The 13,152-nt window shown below is 39.6% G+C and overlaps 1 protein-coding gene across 2 annotated transcripts; it reads right to left on the bottom strand.

The window, feature by feature from the left end:
* Positions 1-1,072: 1,072 nt before the first annotated feature.
* Positions 1,073-7,907, bottom strand: LOC129863137 (homeobox protein SIX2-like). Of its 2 annotated transcripts, none has more exons than XM_055935079.1 (2): positions 6,868-7,907; positions 1,073-5,252 (listed from the first exon to the last, which is right to left on the bottom strand). In XM_055935079.1, exons 1-2 carry the CDS (start codon positions 7,431-7,433, stop codon positions 4,949-4,951), a joined length of 870 nt encoding a protein of 289 aa, XP_055791054.1. In that variant the 5' UTR covers positions 7,434-7,907; the 3' UTR covers positions 1,073-4,948. The 2 variants fall into 2 exon arrangements, with proteins under 2 accessions (XP_055791054.1, XP_055791059.1); XM_055935084.1 differs by having other exon boundaries at positions 6,874-7,907.
* Positions 7,908-13,152: the final 5,245 nt, after the last annotated feature.

Below are 13,152 nucleotides of genomic sequence, written 5' to 3'. Positions count from 1 at the left end.
TATTGGCCATATACCACAACCTTAGGCCTTATTGCCTAATTATTTATTGACGGCACGAACAATAATGGGCAAATAATACTACTAATATTTCTAATTATTATTTTTATTTAGGCGTCTTTTAGTCAGTGTAAAATGACAATTGTATGTGGCCTGGACGTTTTGGGGCATTAGAATCTTCTTCAGTTGTCTTGAATATAATGTTGTACTACTTCCTTGTCAACAGAAGTACTATCTATGCGACTTTATAGACCAAAAAATATAGGAACAACGAGTGAAACTAAACCAAACGGTTGTAATTACATCGGTGTGCCTTGTGCTATTCAGCTGACTCCGATGACTGCTGAGTAGGCTGTCAGCATGCATAAACATGAGCTTAGTATCAAAACACTATTTACATTTTATAGGTGTAGGTAGGCTTAGCTATAGGTCATGTAACATCCTCAAAGTCATCTGTATCACACAATCAAATGAAAGGCTGCACCTTTAAATCACTTCCGTCAACATTTCAGTGATGATGGTAAAAATGTTTTACATTAGTTTACAGCTAATATATCGCCTTTGTTCCGTTAATAGCTGCATATTATGGAATGTGGCTTTATTGACAGTCTACTATCGATTAGATCAGGTCCAGCAGCTGATAAGGTATATGTTATTGATTACTGTCAAGGGTACGGTCATATTGATCACAAATAGTATTACCTTTCAGCCACAATAACGTTTAGTCTACTGCCGAAACGAACCATCTATGAACCAATTACCAGAGCCTTATACAGGCCTAGAAATAAATAGTTCTAACCTTATCCTTCATTAACTTGTAATTAAAAGCTAGCTATGGGTATTATGTCAACATGTCCGCAAAGGTATTAATTTAACAATCAGATTAAATCACAAAGAATGTAAACCAATGACAAAAATCACAGCCCAAAATCTTGACAAGCAACACAATGAATAAATAACAGTATGAGGCGAATTATATTGTCTAGAATTACATTTCAATTTAATACAATCTTGCATTTAAATACCTATCTGACATATACTATATATAGTCATATTTGACAATTATTTATAGAACAATGCAAATGTAAATCAGTCCTACATATGCGTAATTTGACGCATGGGCATGAACTGAAGACTTATTTGTACAGAATAATCACATATTCCAATGATTTCTAGTTTAAAGATCAGGCGAATTCCATAGATAAAGTGTAAGGGCCCACACAATGTGTTACCTGGAGTATTGTCTAACAGCAGGCTACTCCAGTGCTTGGGTGAAAGAGGTCTCCATTTGCGTAGTCTCACTTTGTATACACTGTTATTCAATATTGTAAACGGGGTGCATTGAGAAAAACCGTGCAAAAATATTACATTGCGTAAAGCATGCATTGGGCTCGGTGAAGGATATGCCCGGAAGTTTTTCACACACATCTCAAGTTAAAATTCAGCCTTGAACTGAATAGTCAGTATGACGGCTTAGAGGACTTATCGTTATTGGTTTTCTCATTGATTTAGGACTTATTATTTGATGTATTTGAGGTAAACTCAAGTGACCTATTCTGCTTTGTGTCTACTGGACACTTGTTTACATGTCGAAAACATTGCACAAGTCCATTGGTATATTGTTCTAAGAATGAAACAGCATGACTATACTTCTACAATTAAAAATGTACTGCAAGGATGTTATCTGCACCGAAGCCTAAAGTCAGCAGCAATTGTTACAGTCAATAGAATACCACTGATATAACCAAAGAGAAAATTGGATATAACCACAGAAATTACACCTGCAACGTCTTTAGCTCCTTTGTAAAATTCGACAGTGAAGTGTGAAAGACAGAGAGAGAGAGAGAAACTGTGGAATGCAGTGCAAAAATCCTCTATTGTTTAGTTTGTTTCCATTGCAGTTTGGAGTCATGTTCCCATAAACTGTCTTTCCAGCATTAAATCAACACATTGCATTGCATTTATAACCAAATGTTCTGTTTCGCCCAGCTAATGCCGACAGAGTTTTGTAACATCGTATGCCCAAAAAATTAACAACCTTTCCGCCCCTCTTTAGGCACACATGCTGCACTCATACCAAGCTAGTTAACATTCGGATTTTAGCTGTTGGAGAAAGTCAAGAGCAGAACCGTGCACTTCCCCGGAATTAAAATATTTGGTTTGTGAGAAACAAAGTATTTGGTGTTACTCCTACCCAAACACAGACGGCTATTATGGGGCATGGTTGTTTTGAGTATCCATTAAAATGTTTGCTAATTATAAAGAGAGAGGACTGAATACTATAACATTTTGGTCCATGAGCCAACAAGGTGTGATGCTTACCACTCAACAAAAACCCTTGGTTATACACACATTTTTACGAATGCCTATATAAATGCACACTTTGAGTACCATCTTGCTTATATCTGAAATCACATTTATTTATTTTTACATTTATTTAACTAGGCAAGTCAGTTAAGAACAAATGCTTCTTTACAATGACGGTCAAGGAACAGTGCCTTGTTCAGGGAAGAACGACACATGTTTACCTTTTCAGCTCTGTGATTCGATCTAGCAATATTTCGGTTACCTGCCCAACGCTCTAACCACTAGCGCTACCTGCCGCCCAACATGGTCCGACACAGCAGTTTATTTTATTGTGAATATCACATTCGAAACACGGAATTGGGTCGATGCATCTCAAATGTATTATCCAGCAAGATATCCATAGGGCGCATAGAAGGGGTCTAATTTGAACAGAGAGATTAAACTATCTAAGGACAAAAAAATGAAGACCGACAATTCCTGAAAAAGGGAATATGTCAATGTTGTTTTTAGAAATATTCAACAAGACTTTGAAAGTAGAAGAGATTGGTTGATGGGAGGGGTTGGCTTAAAGCTATTCAAACAAAGTGCCATCTTTCAACACACGTTACTAGTTTGTGTTTGTCTCTGTGAACAGCGCACGGTGGTTCTCATCTGCGGGAGGAAAGATTAAGTGTCATCACTTGAACATCAAGCTCCGTTATGGTCTACGTCATTTCGGTCAGCTTTTTTGATAATACTCATTGCACTTTTCAGTCCTGTTTTTAAAATAATTCCACATAGAATGACAGTCAGGTTCATGCTTTCATTGTTTTCCATAGACATATGACATCAATTCATATCTCTACACCGCACCAAGAGCCATGGTATATGGGGCAGAACCGTGAGAGGAGTGTTCCCTTATTTTCTCTTTGGACTCACGACCGCACAAACAAAATAACAATACATTGTAGGCCCTAGACCACATTGCAGTCCATGTCTGCAGTTAACGGGCACAATGGACAATGTCCAACATGTATGTTGCAAAAGTGTTGCACTTGTTTTGCAGTTATGATTGATTTGAGGAGAGATTTCATCATCATTAGCCTATATTGGAAGGGGGGGTTCACACGCAACCACAGTAAAAGCCGTATTAGGCCTAAGCCTAACCTATGAAGCACATTTCTCGGTAAAAGTGTAGCAAGCATGGGCACCGGGGTTCTGAACCTTTAAGGCTGCGTTTAGACAGGCGGCCCAATTATGTTTTTTATTCTCTCACTAATTGGCATTTTTCACAATCAGATTAGCTCCGAGTGGTACAGTGGTCTAAGACATTGCGTCTCACTACAGAGGCGTCACTGCAGTACCTGGTTCGCATCCATGCTGCATCACATCCGGCCGTGATTGGGAATCCTATAGGGCGGTGCACAATTGGCCCACCGTCCCCCGGGATAGGCCGTAATTGTGAATAGGGATTTGTTCTTAATTGGCTTGCCTAGTTAAATAAAAGATGTGATTGGTGAAAATACCAATTAGTGTGAAAAATATCAGAATTGGGTTGTCTGTGTACCCATAGATCTTAAAACACGAACCCAACAACGCAAGCAAAACGGACTAAATAGTCAAATACGCTTTTTCGTTTTCAAATACTTTGTAGGCTACATTCGCAATTTTTCAGGTCACATTACATTTCGAGAAATGATATAGACCCAGGTCTTGGCCTATTGCAAGAAAAATAGAAAACAACCAGGTGTCATATTGCGCTGCCTTTGCATCCGGTTTATAGGCTATAGGTATAGCCTGCTTGATATACTAACCATAACTCAAGAGGCATAACACATGTCTCTTTTCAGGCTAGACATTCTGTTGCCTTTCCGAAATAATTAATCAACGTAAATCAAGGGCTCCTCCTATTCTTCACGCACCTGTTCACATTAAGGTCAACAATAGTTTTAAATGTGAGTTCTAAAGCATTTAGCAAAACGTCGCAGGTGGTGTTTCCATCATATGACATTTTTCTTAATGGGCAACTGTGATATGCAAAAACAGACTCGACAAAAATGCATTGCCATGTTTCAAAGAAAAAGCTGAAATATAATAAATTAAACAAGTTCTCCTGTTTCTTCGTTTTAATTGTAAAGAGTATATAAAACTATAGTGGGATCGATTTGTTTATGTTTTTTTTATTAATCGCAGTTTACATGCAGTCTCTCTCCAAATGATTTCAAAATACAAATAATAAAAGATAATAGTCTGTAATCGTTAACATACGCCTCTCATGATAGTAAAACACTTAGCGATGATAACCCAAAACAAAATCAAACTGAATGGGGCTCTCTTGGAAAACCTGTGTGTAAACGAAAGGTCACGTGGTATACCTGACTTTGAGTTTATGCATCTGTTGATATGTATCCCTTAAAATAATAACGATAATAGTAACAAGAATGAAGACATTTTATTGTTATTGTTTTCAACAGTATGCCATGTTATTACATCCCGGTAGAATACCTTTCAGTCCAGCCTGTTCAGCTAAACGCCTACCATCTCACCTCTCACGGCGTGTGCCACATGTTTCCGACTCTATTCTTTCCTTTTGCCTCAAGTGCCTGAAGCTTTTCTCAAACATCCATGTGCACTCAGAAAGGTCTTTCCCAACAGGGTCCCATGTTTAAGAGCCGAGTTCGACCAGGTTGGACGACATAGGGTTCAGTATAGTGTCGTGCAAAGAGTGATGATGGTGCACAGAGTCAAGGCTGGACACGAGGATGGCGCTAGGCCCGGGTGGAGGCGCGAGGCCGTGCATCTGCAGCCCGGAGTTTGAAACGAGGAGCATTGCCGGGCTCGACGAAGTGTGATCCGGAGTCCCTGAAGGCGTTTTGTCGTCGTCTGAGCTCCCCAAAAGTGTTTTATTTCCATTCATGGAAGAAGTCAATGGGTTGTGGCTGTTGGTGTTGGAGTTTTCGTTGTTTTCCCTGTAGAAAGGAAAGATAATAATATAGTAAAGTATAACGTAGCCTACATCATTCCACATTGTCATGTAGCCTTTACAAAAATGCATTCGTTTGCAAACGACACATAGGCCTATAGGCTCATCATAATTATCCTGAGCTGTTAGATTACAAATGTAGTATTAGTGCAGTTTTTAATTTACACGTTTCAGGCCTGTAGAATAAATGAACTGGTAAATGAGAAGTGTAGGTTCTGTCGTCGCTGTCATTGGCCTATGTTGTATTTTGTATAAGAAGTTGTAGCAGCCTATGTAGCTATTAAAATAACAATGTGTGAAACTCACGAGTCAAAGCCTATTTGAATCTAGGATCAGTGTTCGATTTTCTTGCATCATCTAGTCTCATTGTGCAGATCTTGTTTGTAATAAAAACTGGACTATGTCATTTTTAATAGACACATATGGGCAACTATATGCACTTGTCACAAGCGCGTGAAGTCCGCATGACACTTATTTTGGAATATGTGAATGCAATGGACACACACACACACACACACACACACACACACACACACACACACACACACACACACACACACACACACACACACACACACACACATATACTCATTCATACACACTCAAACCCCACACTAGGTAAATGATTTTATATTTATAACTTAACTGTTATTATATAATTATATAATTACACTCTGAATTGCATTTTGCCGTTTCTAAACACATTTGATCAAACAACACGTACCCTATAATGAGGACGAATAGACACATTTGTCATTACCGTATTCCATCAAGTCAACGTTAGGAAAAAAATGTTGAGCCATTTGAATGATATCTAAACTGTTCTATACGGTTAGTTTGGGCTTATATGGGTATGAAGGTATAAGGTCAAACCTCAACTGTGTATACACAAGCAGGCGTTAATGACAGACCTAACTATTGCTAAAAGTGTATTAGGCATACATTCACAGTCGCAGCGCAATGACTCATGGTTTTAAAGTGGAAAGGCATGATTTACGCAGTGGTATCAGCTTGAATTAGTCACCAGCGGGTGAAAGAAGACACCCTCTGAGTGAACACCTGACTAAAGACATTAAAGGTCCTCTTTACAGTAGGCCTATAATTTCGAAACTTTGAAATGTACAAACAGCTCAGTAAGCATTTGCAAAATAACTACCACCCACTAACAGAATATCAACATCTTGACATTCAATGAACTTTTTTTTGGTGTGCGAAATAGTTAAACCAGGCCTAAATGTACATATGTTCAAGTCCTCAGGTCTATATCTTTAAGGATTATTCCTTAAGTTTTCTTTAAAATTCATCCAGTGTTCATATTTCTAAGCATGCGTCAATTAGTCATATGGATAGGTTAAATGGTAAATAATAGCATGATATTAGTTTGCTTGTGTTTATTACATTTATATTTATTATTAATGATCGCTTATAATAAAATATTATATCATTTAGAATACCCTGATATGAAATGAGAGGATAGTATGTATGAGTCGGTTTCTCCCAACAGATAATCCAAGGTAAAGCCAACGTCCAGACTTTTACGCACACATAAACATTGAAACAAATGTACCAATAGGACAAAGACAAAGTAAACATTTACTTACTCGTACCTTTCCTTAGCTTCTGCCGCGCGGTCTCTTTGTCGTCTGTTTTTGAACCAGTTACTGACTTGTGTGGTTGTCAACCCTGTGCCCTCGGCGAGCTCCCTCTTCTCCCGCGGGGAAGGGTAGGGGTTATGCGTGTACCATTCTCTGAGGACGTTCCTGCTCTTCTCTTTGAAACAGTAACTTGTCTCCTCTCCGTCCCAGATAGACCGAGGCAGGGGGAACTTTCTGCGGACACGGTACTTTCCCACAGCCCCGAGAGGGCGGCCTCGGAGCTTCTCCGCCTCGATATAGTGTGCTTTGAGCCAAAGCTGTTGCAGCTTCGGGTGATTGTGAGGGGAAAATTGGTGGCTCTCAAGGATCTTATAAAGCTCTCTGAAATTTCCTCTGTGAAAGGCGACCACAGCTTTAGCTTTGAGAACACTTTCATTTTTGTGGAGGTGCTCACACGCGGGTAAAGACCACAAAAAGCGCCCGAGCCGTTCGATGTTTCCACCCTGTTGGAGGACCTCGCAGACGCACGCAACTTGCTCTTGCGTAAAGCCAAAAGTTGGAAGCATAGACATAGTTGCTAGTTAATAAACAGGTATATTTTTGCTCTACTTCCACGTCCTCTGTTATGGCTAAGACATTAATGCAAGTAACCTACACTGTAAGTCCACGAACAACCATGAAGTTCTCCAAAAGTAGGCTCTATCAAAATATAAAATCCAATCGAAATGTAAAAACTAAAGTCCCGTTCATGAATGGCAACACAACATGCACAGCAATCCCACCAAGTATACTGAGAGACAGTGTTTACTCCTTCCACAGTCGTTGTCCACCTTTTCTGTCGTTTCAACATTACCTACTCCTGAAGACCAGGCTCGCTCGCTTGATTTAATAATATTATTCTAAGATGGAAAGAAAAGCGATTATGTGAACTGTGATTGGTTGGTTATCTGACCCGTGGATGGCGAGGAAAAGACAATAGTTTTTGACAATGATTTTGTCATGGTTACGCTGTCATCGAAAGTAACCAGATATGCTTTGAGGTGGCTACCTGGTCCCACTGACTGATTGTCCCCTTCTATCCAAGCTCGCCTACCAATAGAAATATTGGCCAGATTTTTCCTGTAAATATTTTTTGTTTCTCCCAATTTTTGACAGACATTCGAGGCAGCCAAAGAGTGCGAAGCTGTGAAGCAGTGATCCCTTTTTTCTGGGGAGGATGGCGCCAAAGCGCGTAGCAAATGTATACACAGCCTCCACTATTCCTGCTTATTAATCATGTGCCATCTAATGTTTACATTGTAATACGGAATTTTATGTAGGCCTACACCACGCATCTGGCACATCATGATATAGATATCATACTTAAACTACAGGCTAGGCGTGAATTAACATTGCTGGGGGAACAACACAAATTGTTACCCGAAATATTTGGTATAATTTGACCTGTTTCGACACAGTGACAAAAGTCTATAGATACAGTATTTCCCCAAGTTGAAAAACTGGGGCAAACTGGGGCAAACTGGGGCCACTGTTGACGTGTTCCAAAAATGGGATACAGTTGAATGAATTAGATTTATACCAAAAGAAATGGTCTTAGAAAAGTTCCCAGATTTGAAGACAGTTCCCTCATCTTCCAATCGTGGTTTAACCCCTGCTAGATCATGTGCCCATTGACAACATCTGGTGTAATTAACCATGCATTATTTAATACACATGAGGATATGACAAAATACCAAGGCAGCCAGGCATCCTGTGGGCACACCACCAGGAACTGTACACTGTGGAATACTGTTGCATTAGGGCAAACGCACAAGGTGTCTGAATAATAAAACAAACGGTTGAGAGAGGTGTTTTCTGCAAAGACTGGTCTGGGAGAGAGGGGAGGGGACAGCTCGCGCTCTCTAAGGCTTTCTGATGGGAACGAAAGGTTGAGCTTGACACCGGTAAGACAAATTAACTTCTTGTTTGGAGATAGTATTTAAGAAATATATGTTAATAGTTCATAAATATAGATCTTCTCATGACGTCTTATATCTCCGATAAAAATAATTGTTCTGAGTGAGAGTGCCTAGGCTACCTGTTGTGGATATGTTATTATCTATTGCCTGGTGGAGTGGAGAATTGACCAGCTGATAGATTTCTATTGCATCACAGGGGGACCTCTTCATTAGGTCAATTTACACTCACCAGTATCATATCACACTAGGCCAGGTCTCTTTCCATCCACAGATATTAAAAGCGTCTGTATTATGTGCTTTCTGTAAAATAGAGCGCAAAAAACCTGTTTCAGCTTTCATCCGAAGAGCTTTGTAATTTTGCTGCTAATTTAAGAAGCATTTCAGACCACAAGAAAGCTCAGCAAAATTATATTTTGTGTGAAATTATAGAATCCCTAACGCTTGTCGTAAAAAAACGAAAGGGTTGTAAAAATAGCAAGATATGAAAAGGTGTTCTGCTCTGTGTTGTTTTGCCTTCAATGAAAATGGACCTCGGTTGCCTTGCCTCTTCCAGGCGAGGGTGTAGCCAGCCCAAGCGTCTCCACAAATCTCAAGCCAAAGTGTAGGCTACTCGTCTAGTCAACACTCAATGTTAGTACATTTGAATATAGAAATATTGCCATTATTGTCAACCATGAATATAGGTTCATTTTCATCGGTTATATTTGAATTAGGCCAGTACTTTGAATTAGGAAATGCACGCAATGCAAATTTGAAAGACAAAATTATTAGGCTTTACTGGCTCAAAAAGCTCAACAACAATATTTATGGTAATATTTAGGCTATAGTCCTATGTCTCTATTTCTCTTTAATATTGTAGTTTAGTTTAACTCTAGCTTAATTCAGACCACTGTGTTTTAAATCAGACCCAGTAAACGAAGCCACTTAATAGCAAGAAAACCTGTTTTTAGTGAAAGGACCGTGGGATGTCTCATATGCACTTGTAGGTTAAAATGCATCCATACCGTAGCCATAAATTACATCATTCATTTTAACATGCTTCTCAGTATTTTAGATCATATGATGGCACATTTCGCCGAATGAAAAACACAATAACTAATTTCCCCTGTATCATCCAGATTAATCATCTTGAAAGAAAACCCTTATCCGTTTCCATGTTATGTTTTCACTCGCGGAAGGAACAGAGTTGAATAAATTCGCCTGAAGCAAAGTTTGCAAAGTGGTATTTAGGCATTAGCTTGACTGATGCTAATCATCAGGGGACAAGTCTGCTGAAATGGAGATTCATAGAGGTATACAAATTCCCAATGTAATGATATTAGACTGAGCATTGGTTATTTACACCTCTGAGTAGTTTGTTCCTCTTGATCCACTTACAAATGTATTATCACATAGGGAAATGTAATAATAATACCAATACTAATAATAATACTACTACCACTACTACTTATAATAATATTCATAATAATAGTAGGATACATCTATGCGTAATTAATAAAAAAATATTTGTGGCACTCAATATAAATAGAAGGCCACACGATGCAATTATGTTTAATAACTGTTTAATAACATACAAAAAATAACCAGTGCATAATAGGCTATAATTTCCAATTGAGTATAATTTCAATCAATGACACGAAATAGTGCTTCAAGACATATCTAAAGGAGATGTTGAAGAAACGTTTTCACGGTACAAAAGCAACGAGCACACATGTTTAAAATGAGCGCTCAAACATTGTTTGACAGAGCAGCCACTACCAGACCAGCCACTACCACTACCAGCCACAGACCAGCCACTACCTACATAAAGCTCCCAGATCGTTTATGATAACTTTTGGGATGAGCGGGACAACAGTCGTCTGCCCCACTATTTCCCACACCCTGTATGATAAATGCTTATGAATAGGATATTTGTCTATTGAGAAAATGTACGAACCTGGCTATAGGCCACATAAACGTTAGGGCTATACAGGTCTAGACCCATTGCTCTAGCATAAAATTATATTTAATGAAATTCATTTGAAATTCTGTTTTGAGATGGGCCTTTATGTAGGTCTATGTGAAAAAAAGTGTTTAATCTATTAGGAACTGCCATGAACAGAAAACGCTAAGAGCCAACCTGGCGTACACATAAATCAGGCTTACAATTACAGAATAGGCCTATATTGTTCCAACTCCTTGTCAATAGCAATGCAATGCCCTATACAGGTGTAGTGCTCCTTGCGGTTAGAGGTGAGCCTATTCGTTTATTCCTTGCAGGCGGAAAGTGCCCGCTGGGCCACTGCGCAGTCACAAGTGCTGATCAAAGCCTCTGCTGCAGGCCGAAGGAACCTGGCAGTGACAGGCCAAATCAAGGTACCGGTCTCGCCTTGACAATGTTTGTAAACCTCTTGTTTCCACGGATCAGTTTGATCAGAGCTTTGCTGGGCAAGCGTGGCTGGTCTGAGCGGTGATTATTACAATGCTAATGAATGGGGATCGCGTTTCTTCTAATAGTCACCCCTATTTTCACAACCTCCCATCGCTAACCCAAAAGCTCTTTGCCACGACCTCCACTAATTGGACTGATTATTGCAATATGTTTTTTGGGGAGCGCAGGGTGGCGGCGGGACGTGGCTTTTCCGTGGCCTACCCCGAGACAGGCCCGAAGTGGGTCGATGAGTTACATTCGTTCAGACATGTCATGTTGGGCAGACAGAGAGAACGAATTAAATCCAGGCGATTGGTGTCTCTACTGTTTAAGAACATAAGAATGAGGGCCTAGGCAATAATTTAATGTTTCTATCTACCTTGTTACCCAATAGGCCTACACAGGAAGGAGTACTGGAAGGACTGATGAGATCTTGTCTTAATGTACAGACAGAATAGGCGTTGGCCTGAGAGGTTCACGCAGTGGATGATAGGCTATCACTAACACGGGTCTAGCTGGTGTTTAGAACTGTTTTCAAATTAGACCTATACTACGGAATACGCCATGTTATTCTGTTCTCATTAAGAAACGAATCCAACTACTGACACTAGGAGAATATATGTAGCGCAAGGGTTTCTCTGATTTACAGAATTACGTATGCACTTTCTCTTGGGCATTGGGCATAAATCTCAGATCCCAGATGAGATGTGCGGCCAAGGCAGGTGTGAGCGAACAATGGAAGCAACAAGTGTCTTTCTTCAGCCTCTCCACGGGGGCTAGAGTGTGGGCCCTGGGCCGCTACTTAGACTAATTCATTCAATCAATCATTTGATTTGATTCCTGCTTATTTTCAGTGCTTGCTCGGTTACTTCACCAGTACACGGAGTCTATTATGCATTTCCCCCTCACATGCTTAGCACGCACTATACTTTGAAGTGGAGTGCTAGTCCAGCGATCCTGATACTTCACTCTTCATTTACTGTCCCAGGAGACCCAGGCTGCGCGTGACATGTCATGGACATCTCTCTTGTCAGGGCGATAGGCGACGTGTGCAGTTTTGAAAACAAATTTAGCCCCCTTAACTCTTGTGACATACAAGGACAAAATATAGTCTATGTTATGGATAATGAAATGTCTAATGATGTTTTAGACTATACCAGAGCCTCTGAAAGTGTGATATTATTATTATTTTAGGTCAGCGTCTGCGTAAATTACATTTAAAAATTCGTTTTCACAAACAACCACAGTCTGAACCGCGTGCGTGACTGTTATGCCAGGAAGATGGCCTTTGAAGAGAGGAGAGCGCCCACGGTCTGCATTTTTCCCTGCTGACCGGCCTACCCTTCAAAAAACAACAATGCGTTAAGTTGATTGATAAGGAAACAAACTATTGTCCACATTGATTCTCATAAGGACTAGGATAGTCTATAAAGGTAATACTAACAATAAGTACAAATTAGGGGAAACTTATAAACAATTAAAAAATAACCTTTTAGGGTAGGCCTACTGTAACTTGCTATAGGAACAAAGGATCCGCTATCAATGAATTACACACATATCTGATTCTAAAGATCATGAAGAGGAAGATGAAACACATCCATTATTATTGTTATTTAGATTGATTGTTGTGCAGCATTAGGAATTGTAACGCGTACCTCCTCCTCTTCATCCGAAAAGGAGGAGTAGTGATTCGACCAAAATGCAGCGGTTTGATACGACATGATATTGTAATAAACAAAACAGAAAACATGACGAACACTTGAATAATTACAACACAAATAAACGATGTAGACAGACCTGGACACGAACTTACATATAACGTGAAGAACGCATGAAACAGGAAACAGACTACATCAACCGAACAAACAAACAAACAAACAAACAAACAAACAAACAAACAAACAAACAAACAAACAAACAAAC

The sequence above is a fragment of the Salvelinus fontinalis genome, chromosome 1, assembly GCF_029448725.1.
Source record: "Salvelinus fontinalis isolate EN_2023a chromosome 1, ASM2944872v1, whole genome shotgun sequence".
Taxonomy (NCBI): Eukaryota; Metazoa; Chordata; class Actinopteri; order Salmoniformes; family Salmonidae; genus Salvelinus; species Salvelinus fontinalis.
This window is presented reverse-complemented; position numbering and strand designations above follow the sequence as displayed.

Coding starts and splice junctions, on each gene's coding strand:
- LOC129863137 (XM_055935079.1), bottom strand. CDS start 7,433: ATGTCTATGCTTCCAACTTTTGGCTTTACGCAAGAGCAAGTTGCGTGC. Junction 5,253..6,867: donor GAAGCTAAGGAAAGGTACGA/GTAAGTAAATGT, acceptor TCCTTTCTACAG/GGAAAACAACGAAAACTCCA.